The sequence below is a fragment of the Chelon labrosus genome (assembly GCF_963514085.1).
Source record: "Chelon labrosus genome assembly, chromosome: 16".
Lineage (NCBI taxonomy): Eukaryota > Metazoa > Chordata > Actinopteri > Mugiliformes > Mugilidae > Chelon > Chelon labrosus.
The window spans coordinates 7724162-7745517 of record NC_140349.1 but is presented as its reverse complement, the minus strand read 5'-3'; the positions used below and the strand labels follow the sequence as shown (position 1 = coordinate 7745517).

Sequence of the window (21356 nt, the reverse complement as noted above, 5' to 3'; positions counted from 1 at the left end):
TGTGTTTTATCTTTTCTCACTCCCCGCTCGGCCACCCCACCGGTTAGCTTGCTCCTCCTGCTCGCTCTACCCACTTCCTGCCCGTCTCTCTCCTGACCTTTAACCGCCGATTCATCTCGTTCCTCGACAAAAATGGCACACTAATGAATATGTTCTGCCTGTCACTCACAGGCAAAACCATGCAGAAATACACACACACACACACACACACACACACACACACACACACAGCAGCATCTGCGCAGCTCCCTCAGTCCTCCTCTCAAACAGCAGGGTAATACAGTCATTTTAGGCAGCGGATCAAAGACACTCAGTCTGTCTACATCTCTCTCTCAGCGTCCGTCTCCATCTGTTTTTTGATGTGTCTGAAAACACAGGTATTACAGATCCTTCATGCAGCTATGGGAACATAGAAGCGCATGTGTATCAGTTCCTACATTTATCATTGCACTTTGTATTTGCCCAATCCGCCTGAGCGGCGAAGGAGGAAAAAAAAAGTTGCACTGATTGTCGCATCGATTCATTTATACTAATAATAAGGAATAATTGCAAACCTTTTAAAACTTCTTGACACAGTCATCCGTTGCGATGAGAGTAATCGTCTGCATTTATTCTAAAGACTTTCCCCCACGTAACCTGAAAGCAGCAACAAACAGATGCCTGCACAGCTGGGTGAGAGCGGCTGTAGGAAATAAAGACGCAGGAGGAGAAGGGCCGATGCTAACGAAACCACGCAGGAATTGTAAATAAGCACGAGCAAAGAAATTATTCTTATTGATTAATGGAAGGGCTTTTATTACAAAGATTACGGCGCAGAGGAAATGGGAAATGGACTTAAAGGATTTATTTCCACGGTACGTAAGAGTCAAGGAGGAAAAAGGTAAAGGGATGGGCTGAACAAACATAATTGCAACTTGTAAAAGAGAAAGGTGTATATGTATGTATATATATTTTATATATAAAAAGAGAGGAGAACAAGCGTCTGCCTCCCAAATACAAAAAGAAATTCAGCCTAACATACTAACCAAGAAGACAGTGTCAACCGGCTCCGCGGGCTATTGTTTGCTATTCTTTCCTTCCTTGCGTGCTGAATTATGCATAAGACCGCTTGCCTGCCTCCAAACTCCAGATCACATCACAGCTCAATCTGACACACTATAAACAGGTGCGCGCGACTCCTCTGCCGAGACACAAACACAATCATTTGAAGGCTCGAATGCGAAAGTAATACAAAGGTTAAACTTGGCGTTTCCGCATCTGCAGCTGCAGAGAAGAACTTGTTCTGCAGGAAAATAAATAAATAAATAAAAATCAGCAACCTCCAGGAACCAGTGTTCAAATTTTTAAAACCTGTGAGGCATTCAGTATGTCCAGGACTTTCTAGTACACTTGCAAGTTTGACTTCAATAAATTCATTCATATTTTTTTTGTAACCGGTTGTCCTCTGGAGGGCTGCGGGGGGGCTGGAGCCTATCCCAGCTGCCAGCTAACACAGAGAGACAGACAACCGTTCACACTCACACCTACGGGCAATTTAGAATCACCAATGAACCTAACCAGCATGTCTTTGGACGGTGGGAGGAAGCCGGAGTACCTGGAGAGAACCCACGCAGACACAGGGAGTCAGCCGATGGACTCGAGCCCAGAACCTCCTTGACATCGGTGCTAACCACCGCACCACTGTGCCGACACATAGATTCAGATACCGATCATGTAAAAGAGCAGATACTGTATCAGGAAATGGTGGGTAGTGTTGGCTTCGGCTCTGTATTCCAAAGGAAGAAATGGATGCAGACGGCCGTCTAAGATGGTTTTTGGACACACATGTACACGCGCATACACACAATTGCACAACGATTTCCACAAGTAATATAGAAGAGGTGATGGCCTTGTGGGCAATAAGCCTCTCCAGCTCTGCTATGGAAGCACAGAGCAGCTGCTTTCACACCCTCATCATACAGCATCACACACACACTCGTAGGTGCTCATCACAAACGCACCTCTGGAGCCTCTGATAAGATCCAGAAAGGCAGCTTTGCAGGACACATACCAATCACCAATACAAGCCGTGCTCTTTACACTTTAAGAGGACACAGTGATGAGGGAAAAGGTGAAGTGTAAACGAGTATAATAGGTGGATACTGGCACAAAAACAGGCAGCTATACTTCTAAATGAATAAAGAAAAAGCCAAGCTAGGCCATGGTATCATATCTGACCCACAGAAAGTATTGACGGAGGTACTCTGGGGGTGTACTGTGGTGTCTCGCACCAGAATGTTGGCAGCGCATCCTTTGGGTCTTGTGGGTTGTGGGTTCGGGCCTCTGCGGATTGGACCCGTTCCGCATCCCACGGATGCTCAATTGGATTGGGACCTGGGGAGATTGGAAGCCGGGTCAATGCCTCGGGCTGTTTGTCGCGTTCCTCGAGCCGTTCCCGTGTGATTTTCCGGGGTGTTGCGGGGCCACTCGTCCTGCCGGGGGGGGGTGCTTGCGACGACGTTCAGCTGGACTTCACTTCACCTGTCAGTGGTGATCGGTGTAGAATCTGACTCTGGCTGTCAGTTTCCAGTTTTATTTACACTCTTCTATACTAAGGAGACATCTATCAAAAACTTCAGACAACAAAGTGAACACTCTGATCCTAGTCATTTGAAGAAGACGTAAGATATATGGAAAGCAAACGCAGAATTTTAAACAAACAGAAGCTTGGCGTGAGTGACGGGTTATTTTAAGATTCTTTTTAGTATAAATATCAAGACAAATATGAGCAGTCTGCCAGTCTATCTTGGCATGCTTTACCAGTCAGTCATAAACTGCTTGAAATAGCTTGAGTCAGCTGATTCTGGAAGCGGTCCTGATTTAGCTTTAGGAATCAAACAGCTCAATTAAAAAGTATTTTCTTAACGAATCCACCAAAAGTTCTTAGAAGTTCCAAATGAGACCGATCAGTATCCAGTGCTGTGATCATGGAGACGCTGGAGGACGTGTGGCGCCTCTGTGCACAGGTCCCCCTGGCAGGTAGATCTATGAATAGACTTTAGCACAAAATGGCAGCCGCCGCTGTAGGCCACAGCATCCATGTGCACGGAGGCGGCAGAGGTGCAACTGGCATCTCTGTTTCGTTATCAAAGCAGACAGGCAGAGGAGCTGCTATCCCCGGGGGGCGACAGCACAAGCGGGGCTGAACATCTCGCAGTCATTCTTACTTTTCTCCCCTTCCTCACATCCACGGGTCCTCTCGCTGGATATTCTCTCTCACGCGGCCTCTCCACTTCCTTATCTCTCCAGTTTCCCCCCCCGACACAGCTCTGTCTCCATCTCCGTTCTCGGGGGAATCCGCCGTTCCCTGCAGGCCTGTTTGTGCCTCTGCAGAGATGACATCCATCTTGTCAGGAGGAGGTTTCATTGTTCTACTTTTCCCTCCGCCACATGTGCAACCCCCGCGCGCCTACGCATATTAAACACGGCGAGCGGCCGCATGTGCGCCTGCAATGAAGAGACAGGCCGGTCAAAAGTTGCAGATAGACTGATTTGGCTCCATCCGTCAGACCCGCTCTTGTTCAAAGGGTTAAGAGGAAGCACCAGCAACAATCCCTCTGGGTGCAGCACCACTGGCTTCTGCTTGGGGTTAAACGGATAGCGCTACAATCTAAGTGACTGACGGCAGAGGAAGAGGAACATTTAGTTCCTTTATGTTCGGTTCCCTGGGGTTTCTATCAAGTATTTCTATCAGCGTTGCCGAAACCCCAGTGGAGGATGCATTTTAACGTGCGCGTCTATTAATAATCTCATGAAAGTTTCCAAGTAGTTCTCCGGTTAACTTTTTCAAGTACTTTCCCTTTACAATAAGATCTAACACCTAAAAAGATTTAAAAAATGGTAAAATCTCATCAGAAAATGAATAATGTTCCATTTCATTTACTCAGGTTTCACTCAGATATTAGCTTTATATTAAATTTCCTCCTGACAGACGCTCAACTATTTGAAGACAGAATCCCCTGCTATAAGATTTGTGTGTACAAATACTGCAGTGTCATCTTATAGATTAAATCTAAGAGGAATGTGTGAAAAATTCAAATTCATTCTCGTTCTTTCAGTGATGACAAAATGCATACCGGAGGAATATCCAGAAAGCTCAAAACTATTTCATTGAAATGTGTTTATTATCTTAACCCCTGCTCACTACTTACTGCTTATTCTACTCTATTGACAATCCACCTGAAGAAAAGAAATAAAGAAGGGATTAAAATATATTTTTCAGTATCCTGGGAGAAGGTGTTCAGAGAGAGCGGGCCTCGGTGTAACACACACAGGCGCACGAACCTGCATGTTTTTTGTCTGTGAGTGGGAGGCACGGTGCAGGGCAGGCACCTGGATAGGGCACATTTCCATCTAAACCACAAAATGATATGTTGCCGGGACTTGATCCACTTAGGTGTGTGTGTGCGCGTGTGTCCAAATGTGAGTCTGTGTGCGCGCAACAAAGAAGGGAGTCTCAGCGCCGGCCTGATTAAATGTGTCAGTCAGTAGGTGGGTGGGTGAGAGAAAGGCTCGAACAGCGATCGGGACAAAGAGTCTCTCGCGGTTTGACACAATCAAAAAGATCTGATCGACACAATCCAGCTGTGCGAAAACAACAAGTCCTGAAAGAGTGGAATATTTCTGCGCACGCATGAAATTAAATTAGTGATTTTGAGGAAAAGAAAACTCAATAACCTGCTGTATGTCAAGAAGGGGGGGAAACAAAAAAACACCTACAACCTGCCGGCATTACCTTTACAGAGCTTACAAATCTGTCAGATCTGGCATCCCACACTCTCACCGGGGGAGAGCAACTGGGGCCGACTTGCTAAAACAGCTCTTGACAGCTGCACACTGACTGATTCTGAACACTCTTTGGGCCCAGTGTGCTTTAGCCCGAAGGCAGAGCCGCGGTCTGATCACGACATGTCGGTTAAGCCAGACAGCCTTTGCCCGGAGCCTCCGACAAATAAAAACACAAGCCCCACACACACACACACACGCACACACACAGAAAGAGAAAGAGAGAGTGGCTGGCTGACCCAAACCTGCTGCAAGGAGGCTGGCTAAGAAGGTAAAGAAAACTCTATCTGCCCTGACAGACTTGCAAGGGGAGGCAATGCATGTACACTCAGGCCTCTACGCCTTGTCTATACATAGGGAATCAAGTGCAGTCAAGTGTTACGTTTACGTGGACACTGGGATTCTGCTAAGAATAAGAAAAATGGTTCAATCAGAATAAAAATTCCTCAGTTGGAACTGACTTTTCAGATTAGATCGGATTAAGGGGGACAGTGTAAACCACTGATAGTTTAACAGGAAAATATTAGTTCTCCTATTGAGCTATCATGAGATTATTAGTTTGCTCCATGTGGATTAAACACCAGAAACATGTAGATGGCAAACAGATACAGTATATGCTATAGGATAATTTTATTTAGTGTCCTTTTAAAATAGTAAAATAAGAAGAAGAGTAAAAGAAGTGACTGCAATATAAAAATATCCCATAAAACATAAACTTATTCACTAAAAATATATCAAAAATAAATATATAATTAAATATGTAGAGCCCTGCGATAGACTGGAGACCTGTCCGGGATGTACCCTGCCCCTCGCCCGACGACAGCTGGGATAGGCGGTTGCAGAAGATGAATGAATGGATGAACGAAAACACTTTTTTTTTTGTCGACTTGCAACTCTCGCACAAGCTGACACTGTGCGGCTCGCTTTAGAGCCCGTCGGCCTGAGAGAGATGTTAAAAATGCTCGGTGAACGAGGGAGAGGTGCGCGTCTGCGTGCGTGCGGCGCAGGTCTGATGAGCCGAACTGTCTGTCACCCACCTACCGCTGCATCAGAGAGGAGTATGCTGTCATTCAGAAAGACAGCTGCGCCGCCACACAACTTTCTCGCTTTCTTTCGGGCGCAGCGGGAGCCCGACAACTTCCCCTCCCCTCCGGCGATAAACCCACAAAGACGCCGCGCGCAACGCACGCACGCACGAACTCTGCTGAGCTCTCTGCAGAGGCATAATAAAGACCTCACTAGGCATTAGACGGGAGAAAATGAGAGATGAGAAGGGCTCGGAAGTTTGAACTTTTCTCTCCCTGGTCTCTTGGCGACGATAAGACTTCTCACCTGTCTGTTCCCCACTTGACAAGGGTTTTGGCTAAAGATGTGCATCCGAGGCACGGCCCTGCGACCCCGAATAACACTCTGATAGCACGGCGTCTGTGTGTTATCACCTACCTGCAAGCTTTGTTTTTGTTCCTAAGTGAAGTGCGCAATTCCCCGAACAAGAAGAGGCGGCCCGTAAATCCACACACAGAGTACACACGCTAAAGACTCTGAGAGCGCCTCTTCATAGACTCCAATTATAAGCCAAGAGGTAGGCAATTAAAATTCCCATCACAGAGTGACAAAGCGTCTTAAGTGGCTGGGCTATAGTCCTGAAAAGTAGCTTGATGACTCTATTCATTTGGTGCCTGCTGAAGCCTCACCTTCCCATCACTTCTAATTAAGGAGGCAAAAAGGATCCAAACGCCTGCACGCGAAGGGCTGCAGGCGGGGAACGAGGGGAGAGAAGGTTGAGGGGGGAAAAAAAGGGTATTGGAAACTAAATGGCAAAGAAGCCGAGTTTTGTAGCTTGACACTTGAAGAGCACTCGTTCAATGAAGGAAGAATAAAACAATATGCGGCAGCTACAAAACAGAGAAGGTATGATCCCAAATTAATGCAGACCCAAAGTGAAACATGCACTCACGTGTCAATCAGGATTCTTGGGAAATCATCAGATCCAGTGCCAACACCATAGACTGCATAAATATGGACAATGTGTCGCCACGTCCCTGCGCTGGCCTAATTGACACAATTTGTTTGGAGTCCGTGCAGTACGGTCATGCATCAACATTAAATTAGCTACTTAAAACCATACATTAAAAACATTATTTAACGTGTATTTTAGTGTTGTAGTTTGGCCCAAGTCTCATCCACTAACATGGAGGAGGTGGAGCTCACGACTTATACTGCAGCCAGCCACCAGGGGGAGCTCTACTTGCTTTGGCTTCACTTTTAAGGAGCAGTTCCGCCGTCCATATTTATATACAGTCTATGCCTTGGTTTGGATGCCCTGCCAAAATGAATATAGGTTTGTGTTTCTTTTAGTACTTTTAGATTAAAGTAAAATTTAAAATCCAGAAATCTATACAATAAATATTGTCTGGAAACATCTTTCTCCATTGATGCCAGGATGCCACCACATTTTCTCAGTTTTCTGCTCCAACTTTTCTAACTATTTTTTTTTTCTTCTACATATCCACCGGTGTCACTTTTCCCTTGCTCGCTTCATCTTTGACTTCTTTTGTGTTTCTCTTCTATTTCCCTCACTTTTATATCTTAACCTCAACGTCGCCTTCTCATCTCCCGACTGCCATCCACACACTCGGAAACTCCTTATGCGGTTTTCAAGTAGCTTTAAAGCACGAGGTAGCTCCGGATAGTTGTGAAAAAGTTTGCACCGTGCGCGCATCATTTTTCGAGAAATACATGTATTCTCACTTTTAGCTCCTCGCCCCGGCCTCTTTTTCTCTGCACCATTCACCTCTTTCCATCCCTCCACTTGTATATTCATTCCCCCTGTCCTCTCCACCCTTTATGCATCCATCTGAGGCCCGTGTAACTCCGCGGGGACCAGCCATCTAAAGCCCGGCCAGTAATCCTCTCAGGATATTGAAATGCCAATCCTTCCTCCTCCCTGACCCACGCCTCCACCCCATCTCTACAGCCCTCCTGCATTCCTCTCTTCTTCCCTGCCTCAGCTAAAGGGCTTTGGATGTACCACTGGGGGCCAAGACCTTCAACTCGAGTGGGCTTCAATCGCACACACACGCGCTCACAAAAACACACATATACAGAACAATGCTTGGCAAGATGTCATTACCACATCTTTTCTTAAATCAAGCATGAACACATGAAAACGCTGTCGTATACTCATGGTCTGGTGCACGCAGGGCAGGCTTTCACGCACACATACGTGCGTCCCTAATCCACAGCTGGATAAGGGGCCCCATGAGCCTTGGGCAAAACTGATCCCCCCGTTTACCCAGCCCCATGCCCCATCTCCCCACACAACTCTCTATCCCCCACTCCCTCTCTCTCTCTCTCTTCTCTATTATTCATCTGCCCATCCTTGACACACCATGCAAAACTCCCCCCTTTCCCTTGGCGGCCTGGAAAGTCCTGATAAAACCTCATCTCTCTGGGAGAAAGTCATTCCCCCACTGTGCATGTGAAAGCAACCGCTTCAATGAGATGCTTTTAAAGAATTCAAATTAATGTTACAATATCTTAAATGTTGTTTCAAATGCCTTTCATCCAATGAAGTAAACTGACCCCGGTATGCATGTGGTTGGCGTATTTGGCCTTGATATCACCATACTGGTGGCGCCTTGTCTCCTCAGCTCAGCTCAGCTCAGACTTTGCCCTTAAATCGTCAGGCTTCCTTGGCCCTGAGCTGCCAGTTTAAAAAATACCACCCATCGCTAACAAGCTTACTATGCCCGGCAAAACAAGTACGGTACAGTAGGAGAAGATCCAGAATTGTTGTAGAGAGGATAGCAGTGAAGCAGAGTGGTGAGGAGGAAGAGGGCTGCAGTGATTATGTCAGGACAGGCGAGAAAGAGAGAGAGGAGAAGATAGGGGAAAGAGTGGATACAGAGGCAGGAAGGGGATGAGGAGGGAGAGAAATTACCATCTAAGAATAGTGAGTTTATGGGGAGAGCAAGAAAGGATATGGTGAGGGAAATGAGGAAGGAAATCGAGGGTAAAAAAAAAAGAAGAAGAGATCGGGATGCGGAGGGAGGGAGGAGGTTGAGAAAAAGTAATAAAGAGATGATGAGGTGACAAGAGAGAGGAAAAAAAGGTAAGAGTGTTAGTGTGCTGCTATGTGCTAGCATTGTTCAAAAACCCTGCTGCAGTATTTATAAAGGTCAGTGAGTTTTGATGATGTAAAGCTCTGGTGGGGGAAGTACACACACACACATGTGCCGACACAAGGTTGAGGTCTGCACGGGAATGCTTTTTGCAATTCTGGACCTGACAATGCCGGTACAAGATTTCCAGCCATTATGGACTGCGCTTGCAGGTAGAACTTGCATCGAAGTGCACAGAGACTCACAGAGACTCTGATCAATCCCTCCTGCTGCAATGGCTTCCTTTGGGAATCGCAGTAAAAATAAAGGAAGCAACGACAAGACATCACGAAAATGGGCTAATCCCAACTGTAAGACGATGCAGCTGAGACGATAACCAGTGGAAGCAGCCGATACAGCAGACTGGCAAGATGCAAAAACACCATGGAGGGCTTAGAGAGACCGAGGAACCAATACACTAACAATATTCTGCTTGCTTCAAGTGGAAACCCTTTGGGTGGGAAATATACAAGAGGGCTAACAAAGCAACCAGAGCTTGGAGCAGTCACAAGCGACTAAATGTCAGCTAAAAAGCGATGCATAATGAGCAAAACACTTTACCGTATATACGTGGACAAGATTTAAGATACATGGAATTTGTTTTTAGGTGGTATAGGTTCAAGTTTCGTGTCAAGCAGGGGTCGCGTTAACCGAATATTTTCCGTCATTGACCGTTTTTTTTAAAACTGTGACGGAAAAATCTGAAGGCCATCCGTCATTTTGACAAATTGCAATTCCCACCCCTGACCACTCGGTGGCGAGTGACGTTATTAATTGGCTCTTGTCTCTAATCGCAGTTTGCATTCCAAACATCGCGGAACTTTTATCAGTGCACGATTTCCTGGTACCCCGATTATACTGATGCACACGTCAGAGCTCGGCTAACCATAGACATATATACAATATATATATGTCTCTATGCGGCTAACAGCTACCAAAATTGAGGAATCGGATGAAAGCACGTTGCTAGGACTGATGATTTTTTGTGCAAATTGTGCAACATAAAAGAGTTTGCATACCACCGAAGCACTTCAACCCTACGGTACCATCTAAGAGCTGTTAGCGCTAGCAGTCCCGGTCCGAGTACGGACAAGACGCGTCGGCAGCCCAAACTTTTTTTTTCCTACCATTTAAAGTCAATACTGTCAATACTGAAAAAGTATTTAAAGTTAATGAAATTAAAAATAGATTATGACGGGATTTTTATGACACTGTCAGTGAAAATAACAATGAAAAAGTCTAGCGCAACCTCTGGAGTCAACTTTTAATCTTATCTCGTGATAACAAAGCTCACTATTTCCGGCAGCATTGCTGGAAACAAATCCCACGCTCGACACAACTGAGCAGGATCCGAAGCCCATTGCAGACAAAGACATTCACAGATGCTGTCTCGGTAGACCCTAAGGAAGAGCTTTCCACAGAGGGCTATCCATAGAGTAGAGATCTACCGGCTATGTGTGGAAATCACAGGTCTTAACCGGAGACCGGTGAGGCATGACACACAGGAAGTAATTCTGAACCACATTTCAAAATCTTATATACCTTTTTTTCTAAATCTCTGTCTCTCTCTTGCACAGACACACCAAATGTCAGTCTAAATCCTCCCTGTCACGGAAAGTCTTCTGAAACCCCAGCAAACACACTCACCTAACCCCTTGTCCAATCCCTCTGGATGACACGGTTAGTGGGACAACTCACACCTTAATACCCCATAATAACCACAAATCAACGCCATGGTAACTGCTGACGAGACAGACAGGGAAGAGGAGATAAAAGGAGGAAAGGTTGAGAGAACCCGCGAGGATGGGAAAAATAATCACCCTAGGTTCGTCCTTTTCTGATATAGTGTCCCTAACCTTGGAGCGTGGGGCTTTTGGGCCTTGCTAAATCCCCACTGGGAGCTTAAGAAGGCTGAGGTATCAGATGTTAGTAACATTGCAGCCAAAGACTTCAACTGTCAGATAAAGGAGTTTGGTTTGGCTTGAGTAAAACCACAAGGCTCTGATTTGGTTGTATTACAATTTTTATATGTTTTGCAGAAAGTGGTTTCGGCTCTGATAAGGCTGAATCCTTTGTACATTTGAAGGTTTTCTTGGCCTGCTCAACTGGAAACCCGCAGCACACTGGTGAGACTTTGAACAAAACCTAGTCTGGCCGAGGAATGATTTCAAACCCCATGAGACCCCAAAGTGAGCTAGAAGAGGTGCAGTGCTTAACCTGCAGCTACTATGGCTTGATCAAGATACGCAACAGAAATATCATGGATAAAAAAGAGCCACTGAACACTAGATTTGCGTTACGGGTCATGTAGCCTGACAAAGGATGGTCACGGCGCACCATGTTTACTAGATGTGTGTTGGGCAATTGTTTACTGGTTAGTCTGTTAGTATGCTGAGCTTGCATTTCTTCAAGCTTGTCACTGCCACTTGGTGGTCAAGTATTGATTAAAGCACCATTGTGTTGGATCTAGGGGGGCCTATTAGCGGGAAAGGAAAACCTTTCCTTAGCTTAGAATGATCTAATGGTCCTCTTCCAACGAGTCTGCCATGTTGCGCGACCAGGTACCCCAGAAAGGAAAAACCAAATACTGGCTACAGAGAAGAGCTTTCGCATTAACGCATTGACACACAAACCAGTTATCCAGTGTGTCCACTAACTTTGCAAGATACACTGAACGTCATCAACAAAATCCATGAGTCCAGTTGCCCTCGTTTCAGCTTGAGTTTTTGGATAAGACCCACTTATTTATCGTAATTCTAGCAAAGTCCCAAAATTAGGGCGTGCATTACTTATAAACCATATGTGACAGGGTTGATTGATACAACACCAACGTACACAGCTGCTCAGCATGAAAACCTAGCCCACTAGGAAACACAGTATGTGGTCGAGCCGTCCAGATGCACACTCAGGCCTGTATAACATACAGTTGGTCAACAGGAGAATCTAGGTCGCTGGGAAACACACTCTATGTGGCCGATGTGTCCAGATGTCACACTTACGTAACATTTACAGTCGGTCATCAAGAGAATCTAGGTCAGCGGAAAACCACGTGTAATAAATGCTCAACATCAATCTACTTTCTTCGTAACCGCCCAAGCCTATCCGAGTCAACTACCACTCTTCCAACATCCCAGCTAAACTATTCAGTAATTGTTTTTATTCCCGTCTCATTTGCTTCATTATGTCTTCATAGTAACGTGAACCCCTCTTCCATGACAAATAAATTGTTCTGTGTGTCCTCAGTTTACTTGAAAGTGACCAGAGGCCGACGCCGAGCGCTGCAGCTAGGAGCTTCAGCATATGACTAACGGTTTTCTATTCATTATGCAGCCCATTTCTCTAAGCTAATTTCCAATTAAAGGCGAAAGCACACTCTGCCAGTCTCACTTTCTGCTTGTTTCTCCATCGCCTTTGCGTTCTTGTGCAGCACCTTTCAGTCTCGCTGCCCTCACATTTCATTTGCTTCATCATGGCGTTCGGTCTCATGATTCTTTCAGCTTTCAGAAAGGCACACAAACAAACAGAATAACATGCACTGCGGGTATGGCATGGTACGTGTGCGTTTAAAGAACGTCTGTCAGCATTCAAGCTAAAAAAAAAACAGAGCTTGTACGATTTCGGTGTGTGCGTATGTGTGTTTGGTCTTTTCACACTTGAGCTCCTCTAAATAGTGCTATTGCAGCGCCGGTTGACAGGGCTACTTGGCAAAGTGCTTTTTCAAGTCCCTGGCTAATGGCCTGCTGATGAAAATGAGATCACCTCCACCGGCAAGAGTTTTTTTGCTCTGTCGGCAGTGACAGGCGTACTGTCAGTACGGGGACGCGGCGTGTATGATGAAAGTTTGTGCTGCCGTAAGCATGCACATAAATGCAAATCACACTTCGGGACGTGCATTTGTTTTGAATGCCATGTCTTGCAGCTGTAGTTTATGGTTCCTGTGTGCATTAGGAGAGGTACGAGCAAATTCAAAAGGTCACAGAGTGCACATTTTTAACAATGTGCATGCAAATGTGTTCATGTATCGCTTGTATGCATCTGTGCACATGTCTTTTGTGGCAGGACTAGCCCACCTTTACTGAAGCAACATTTGTCTGCACTGGTGTCATAAATATTTTATGACATGTGCTTTTACTAGGCAAAACCTCAGAGATCTTAAGCAAACAGAGGTCAAAAGTGCAAATTAACAGACAGTATATTTAATAATTGAGGATATTTTTAAATGGCTACTGTAATGCCATCACCACATGTGTGATAGGAATTAATCATCAGGTCCAGTAATGAAGATAATCCTTATCCACATATATTACTACAATTAAAGGCAAAGTGGAGTACAGATTAGTATAAATTCCAGTGCAATTTGATTTTGAGAAGCCACCACAAACTCAGTGGCAAATACATTCAAATTGAGAAACACACGCAGTGCAAGTTCACTTTTAGTTCGCGCATAATGCGGACCGCAGCATTTCAGAGATGTCAGAAGAGTGCTCGTTTGTCTCATTTGAGCACATCAGCAAAATCTTTTCAGAACTGCAGTGTGACCTCATTCGCGCTCAGTTGTTGTTTTGGCTCTTGAGTGTGCAGTCCTTTACTGCTATTTAAAAAAAAAAAAAAACCGTGGTTTGTTTTTTAAAGATCGAAGCGGGACTCACCAGGCAGGCTGGTCGACACGTTGACCTGGGTGTAGAACCTCTTGTTGGGCAGCAGCTCGGACACGCCGTTCAAGGCTTCCACGGTGAACGTGTAATTGGTGTTGGGGAGAAGATTGACCACGGTCACCGTTCTCTCCGTCAGGCCGACCTGCTGGGGCACGAAGCCGACGCTGGCCCCGCATGGCTCGCACTGCCTGGCGACGCACCGCCGGCACCCCACGCTGTAGGTCAGGTCCACCCTGCCTCCCGTGTCGGACGGCGCGGACCACTCCAAGATGAGCGTGGACTGCTTGAGGGTGTACACCAAGTCTCTAGGGGGGGAGGGAGGTCCTATGGAGGAAACATGAAGAAAAATTAATTTGCTTCATTGTCTTTTTGGGAAATCACACACAAACAGAAAAAGTCAAGGTATAACACAACATTCTTGATTCAGCAATAATGAAGAGAGGATCTTACACTTCGTCCGATCATGTCACTACATACCATGAAACACCGTAAGTATCAACCATGCTTAAACATCTGTATACAAAATCTAACACTATTCGAATACATAATGTCAGGCCTAAGTCTAATTCCTAGTGCAACCTGTTCTTTAAACGGTACATTTGGACATATCTGGAAAAATTACTTGTGCAAAATCTCCCTAGACAAATAACAGCAATAGAAAGTATAATCACGTTTAGCATATTGACTCACATGGCTTGCTACCTACAGCTAATGTTGCTACAGCCTGCTGCTAAAGCTCATGTTGACATTATTCTCATAACCGATGGACTAAACGCGTTAGGTAGGTATTATGGTGCGATTGCACGAGCTCGGTTTGCACATCACGCGACGGTAATCCTGTTTTATCCAGGATTTGGTGTTCAGAATTGTTTTGATAAGAACCGTTTGACCCTAATGGGGCTAGGCAATTGAAAACGCACAGTCGTCGCTGTGATAGGCACACATAGCATGTGGTTCGACAGTGTGAGCGCAAAAAAAACCCCATTTATTTACTGGATAGAGGCGCGGGAGGGATTTCTGCTGATACGGACAGATGGGGAGAAAAAAAGTTTTTTTACTTACGAATGCTCTTAGTCTGAATGTGTGCATGCATAGACAACAAGTGTGTCCATTATGCGCTGATGTAATCTGCTGTGTGGAACAGATCTTCCACTTACCATCAGTGAATAAAGGCGAGTTGCCGTAGAAACACTTTTAACTCTCCTGGAACATGAAGCTGATTTGATATAACGCTTGTGATTTGAGCTGCGTATATGAAAATTTGTGGCAGGAGGGCTTGAAATAAAACATTTGAGAAGTGTAATTCGTCTCAAAGCGAATTGTTGGGAAAATTACTTCTCGCCGTCTTTGCGCCTCCGTGTGATGGAAAGTTCAATGATTTTAAAAAGCAACCACAGCTCCGCGTTAAGAGGGATGGGGAAACGTCGGGGCTGCAGGACCGTGCCTCACCGCCGAGTCGGTGTCCTGAATGACCTGGGCCTTTTTCATGCAGGCCCTTGCACCGGGAGCTTAGGTCCATTAAAGGCCATGAATTTTACATGCGTCCCTGTATGTGGTGTGTGTGTGTGTGTGTGTGTTCATGTGCGGCGTAATGAATAAGTGAAGGTGCGCTGCTCTGTGCGTGCCGTCCAACACGTCACACACCGCAGCTGTGTCCCGCTCCCAGACACAAGTGGAGCACGGCGTTACATAAGCTAAGAGAGCATTCAGAGTGTGAGCGCGCACACACACACACACACACACACACACACACACAGTGGATGTAGTCACAGCTGGCCCTTTTATACAAATCTCTGTCTACTCTCATGCTTTCTCAGCCTTGCACTCCCTCATTCTTTTAAGGTTTCCTTTTTGTTTCCTCTCCTCTTCTAATCTGCAGGGCTTCTTATTAAGGACTCCTTCTAAACCCTCCTGCCCTTCTCTTGCCCTTCTTTTGCCATGTTTAACTCTACATCTGTCTCCAACTTTCATCTCTCCTTCCCCCGTCCTTTCGAATGACTGTGACTCCCTCTCCACTGCAGCTCTGACGTAGTGAATGCCTGCAGATCATAAAGTTCCTCTTGATATTTGTTATACATTGTAATAATTTGCTTACATCTACTAGCTTTATATGCACATGACACCCTCTCTCTTAGAAGCTTAAAATGCTGCCATTAAGCCCTGCGCAGTCATAAAATGTCAACTGCAACTCCCTCCTGCTAGTCTTCAGCTCGCGTTGCTTTCCAACATCCATTTGCGGAGACGTACAGTGGCAGACATCATGCATCCATTTAAGGCGGTTTTTCTTAAAACTTATTACGCTACAATCATTGCCATTGCAGTCCTGCCAGCGGCAGTTCCGCTCTGCCAAAAAAAAACGAAACGAATTACTTTAGTGTCCCCAGTGAGATTCCTTTACACTGTTTCCAAAGTTTTACTTCTCCGCTGCTCCCCTCCGCGGCCGACAGGAAATATTTAACAGCGGGCTGGAATGGAAAGCTTCGCAACAGTCGCTGTTAACAGTGGTGATTAGTCATGTCAGGGAGTGCGACCGGACGAATTTTAAAATCGCTGCAGTGTGCTCCCTCACCTGTTTCTTTCTTCTTAAAACAATCTGTTATTTTAAAGAAACAGCAGTTGCTTCAAACTGTGATAAACAGTTAAGATCATTTAAACAGATTACTAGCAAAGGGAGGGGAGCTTAACTACTGGTAGTAGTCCTTTCAATTGTGAGCTACGAAGATGCACATCAAACCTCATTCATCTCCCTTTTTCATCCAATAATTTCTAGATTCATCAAACTCCCTCTTTCTCCATCTCCACCGCGCGGTGGATTAGACGAATCTGGGGATGATCATAATTACTGAATCAATAGTGTAATTAATGTGGTCGTTAGGCTGCTATAAATGTTATCACACTGGGATCAGAGAGCACAGCGATCAATATTGTAATTAAAGCCCTCCATTGCAGTTACCATAAAAGCTAGTATGACCACACACTTTCACACACATATAAATATATGTGTACAAACAGTAGGCCTGATGATCCTGTGGTTTTACTGCACGACTGAGATACTCCTGAGATATAGAGCCAATTATTCCTCCATCTAATTACTAAGCAATATCAATAGGCTGTTCACCATGCACAAATCAATGAGGCTGCCCTGTATGGTCTTTGTCTTATTGGCCTCGGAGTGCATCTTTATTGGAGAAGAATGGCATTCAGAGCGGGGGAGAACGGGTGGGGAGAAGGTAAAAGGTGAGGGATAATGTGCGGACAGTGGGGATGAGATTATAGAGTTTGTCGCTGGAGGATAGAGGGATGAGATTTCGGTTTGACAGAGTGAAGAAAAATGGCGCGATAACACGCTTGGATGAAAGGATGAAGACGGGGGGAAAATATGACGAGGCAGCGGGCGGAAAGAAGAGCGATGAGCGGTGGAGTTGAGAAGACAGACACGGGAGGGGAGTGCATGCGTCGAGGCGGCAAAAAAGATGGGGGTCGAAAGAGACGGGGGTGTGGGGGGGGTGGGGGTGGGGGGGTCCAGTGAAAAGGTGGATAATGGATATATGGCAGAGAATGGATCCGTTAATGTCAGGGAGAAAAAGGTGGAGGAATATGGAGAGCAAGGGCAAGGTTGAGCTAAGAGATGGAGGAATGAGCAAATGTGCAAAGATAGCCGGGTGATGAAAGGGTTAAGGTTAAGAGAGGGAGCGAGAAGATGGATGTGGTGAATGGCTCCATACTTTAAGGTCCCACTATGAGGTGATTTTGTATAGTATGAGATAAAAATGCACGTTGAAGGGTGTAACATGAAAATGTAACCTAGGACATGATAATGCAGATGTTGCTGACATATTTTATATTTCTGCCTTGGAGAATCAACTCCAAAAGACTGGACCTATCCAATGTGGTTTAATCTAATTAAACACAATTCTCAAAAAGCTCTTCGACCGCCTCACAACTTTACGATCAGCGGGGCCCGAGGCAATCCCGCCTTGTGAGACGGACGATCCGGGATGAGTTATGGAGGCACCTCAGATGCTTTTGGGTGGGTTCTTCTCCATGAAAGGATTGCACCGGCGGAGGTGAAGGAGAGGTGAAGGGCGGGTGGGATGAGACGAGGAAGCGGGGTGGGAGATTGAGGACAAGACGGTGAGATGGAAACTGGGGATGGTAGAAGGTCAGAGCAAAGAGGCGGAGATGAAAAAGGGGAGGTGGATGGAAGGATGCAGGGTGAAGGACGGGTAAACCACAGGGTTTGTGTGGGTCCATAAAGCGAATTGATCTATATGGGTAATAAGGCAACCGGCAATCGCACATGTATGAAAGGCCAAATGGGTTGGTGGGGTAATGATTGGCTTACCGACATGAAATTGCCCACTTAAAGCAAAAAATGCCAATCTGAAATGATACAACGTGAGTGATGTGGTGCGATAGGAGATAGACGGAATAACGAAAGGTCACCAGGAAAGGAGAAAGTGCCGTTTAAGAGGACAAACACGCATAAATATGAGCAGGTGTAATTATATTACGTGTGCATGGCGCTGAGGGATTGTCCAGCGGAGTCCTGAAGTGGTCCTCCTCACACATGCACACAACAGATCCGTCCTCCTCTGCGACGCTGTTGGCCGGGCAGGGAAAACACTCTTGCTGCCTGGAGGACATCTTGTAAGAGCCGGGGGGACACGCTGGAAGAGAAATACAGCACGGTCAGATATGTCTGAGACATCTAATTTAATAACTCCTGGGTTGCGATCGCAAAGAAATATAAAATCACAAAATATTTCTGCAGAGAGGCTAATAACTCATACCCTCTTTTCATAACTTGAGCATTTTTAGTTCTTAGAGCGGAAACTCCCGCTGAGAATATTTTGCCATAAACACTTTAATCCCCCTTTCAATTCACGAGAGAAAATTAAGAATGAATGGAGGAATAACAGAAAGCTAGTGAATCCACAGAGAAGTGCAGACGAGATAAAAGATAGGATTACGGGAGAAAAGGAGAGGAGACTTTGGCTAAATCCATCCGACAAACACAATTCGCACATTACGTGTGATCAGTGGCCTCGGCAAATGGCATCAAAGGCTGCTACTGGGTTGAAGCAGCTAGGCAAATGAAATCCAGGCAAGGTGCACGCATGCGACTGCAAAGCCCCCCCAAACGTAGTTTTGCTGTTGTTTTCCCTATTTTTTTTTTAAATCTTCTCTTGCTACTGCTGCTGCACAAGAGCGCGACAACACAAAAGGTGAGAACATGGGCAAAGGTGGTAAGCACTCTTGACCTCACAGCACACGTGTGCAACGCGCGCCGTGTAACGCAAGCTTATCGATGCATGCGTGACAACGGGCAGCGTAGAAAACACACGCTCTCAAACACGCGGAGAACACATTATTTTAACGCTGCCTCTATGCAGTTTCATTTTCCACTCGCCGTGCCTTTGTAGCGAGTGATAATGGGTGTGAAATCAGGCAGCCAGCTACTGCTCGACGCTCTGGTCTCTTCTCTTCTGAGACTGTATACTAAACAGCAGGTCTACATTAACAGCTCCAGTACGCTCGCTCCCTCTTTCTCTCACTCCTTTGCTCTCTTTCCATTCTCCTAATACTTCTGTCTTTCTTATTCCTCTCCTACTCTTTGTTGCTTTTTGTGTCTTCTCTCGCCTCCTTTTCATCCTGTCTCCTTTGTCTTATTCCCTCAATTCAACCCTCTTTCCAATTTAAAACACACATAATAAGCAACAGGCTTCATTTCCATGTGTTATCTGGAGTAGATAGAAGAACAGGCTGATCTTTCCACTGAATGGGCATTCTGTAACCACCTGATTATTCAGTCAGACCTCTTGCTAAGCGCTTTCTTTGGTTTAACTGAGACACTAATGATTACCGAACATAGTCAGTCAACAGGAAAGGCTGTGTTGGCCACTGCAGGATTAGTATAAGTCAGGTGAGTTTGCAGAGAATTGCAGCTGTCATTGAAAATTCTTGTGAAAAACCATGCTGGTTTATCAAGGGATAAGGGAAAACTAGATGGAAAATGTAAGTCTGTCTTTTTATTCATGCCTTTTAATTATTTTTGCATCACTTTACCCAATCGTTAGCTTGCTAACCTCAGTGGCTTCTTGACACCAGCAGTTGCCTAGCAGGGGTTTTCTCACCACTTACGGCTGATGCTAACACTTGAATGCCAAGCATTTTGTGCACACGACTTCCCATGTTCTGACCACATGCTTACAAGTTCCATTTCAAGGCAGCATAAGTCACTATAAATATCTGAAACTATCGGTTAGCTAGCCAAAATCGCTAGCTAAAGAAAGGCAAGAGGAGTTTCTTGAAGACGTATCATCCAAGTAGCTTCTTCGGCTCTAAAGGACTGATGGGGAGTTGAGGTTTATTTATTAACATCAGAAACTTGCTTGACTAGTGTCCGTTAACGTCTAGATACTTACCTGTAAAGGAAGACTTTGAAACCTGAGTAAAGGAAGCCATCTATGTCAAATTGGAAAAATCCTTCTTTGAACAGGGGAGGTGGACTGAGATATAATCTGCCAGGTAAGTATCCAGCCGTTAACAGACACTAGTCGTGAATTAATGGACTCTAGTCAAGCAAGTTTGTGATGGGTTACACCCACAGATGTTCCCATTTGAACCTAAACTCCTCACCAGTCCCTTAGACCTGAAGAAGTTACTCAGATGAGTGGCGAAATATCTTCAAGAATGCTAGGTACTCGTAATAGGTGAATACAGTTCAGCACAAAAGTTTAATATCCACATGTCATGTTAAGCATGACACATGGAGAATAGATTTAGAACGCAGATTATCCATGCTCAAGATATCTTAAATCATTCAACATCTTACCGATATCATTAACTAATACATGCGGCAGGAAACTTTGACAGTAAAAGTGGACCTCCCTGAATTATTTAAGACCCATGGGATTTAGAATTCAAAGGATTTATAGGACTGAAACCAGGCTGAACAGTAAGTGAAGCTTTCTGGAGAAGCAGCATTGACCAGACTCTGTCACTGTGTCACGCTAGATAATCAGCCAATAACGCGGAGAAGTCCGCAACCCTGCTGTCAAACAGCGGTTTTGGTTTTGTGGACACTGATCAAGACAGAAGCACAAAAATGAAAGGGGCTCTGTTATTCCAACTCTTTTACTCAGCCAATTCTACCAAACACATACAAGGAGGCCTGCCATCACACATCGATCAACAGGCCTCGCCATCTACTCCTCCCGAGTCCAGGCTGAGTGTGCATACGCCTGTATACCTGTCTGTACTTCCTGCGTAGCGTATCCCAGGCTGTAAAAACCTTGTAATCGACTTTCTAATGTCTGTCATTACACAGAAAAAAGCCTCTCGCTTTCAACTCACAGCACAGCCAAGCATGGGGACATAACAGAAACACACACACACACCCTGTTAAGCGGCGCTGGAGTAGACGGTCTTTGTTCCTGACTGTGCTGCCACTATCCTTCCCTCACCACGCCAAGAACATCAAGCGTGAATAACCACCCGAATCAAGGCAAAATTATGCATAGATCTGTGAGGACACAAATGGGTTTTGCATTTTCCACCTATCATGCTTAAAAGCAGGCTGTCCGTCGTCGTGGCCGGCCGCAATTCTGACTTATCTCCTCGATTCAGCGTGGATTCACATTTTGCCAGCCCATCTTGGAAATGTGTGTCTAATGATAGGGGTGTATCAAGACAATATGTGCAGCTCAGA

The 21356-nt window shown here is 45.4% G+C and overlaps 1 protein-coding gene across 1 annotated transcript in view; it reads right to left on the bottom strand.

The window, feature by feature from the left end:
- Window positions 1-21356, bottom strand: part of epha10 (EPH receptor A10) — a gene marked incomplete at its 3' end in the record, with an annotated part of 143487 nt that overhangs the window by 32169 nt on the left and 89962 nt on the right. Inside the window, exons 4-5 of the mRNA XM_084563435.1 lie at window positions 18157-18312; window positions 13637-13966 (exon numbers count right to left, since the gene is read on the bottom strand). Coding sequence (XP_084419561.1) covers window positions 13637-13966; window positions 18157-18312 — 486 coding nt within the window. The remainder of the gene's footprint in view (window positions 1-13636; window positions 13967-18156; window positions 18313-21356) is intronic.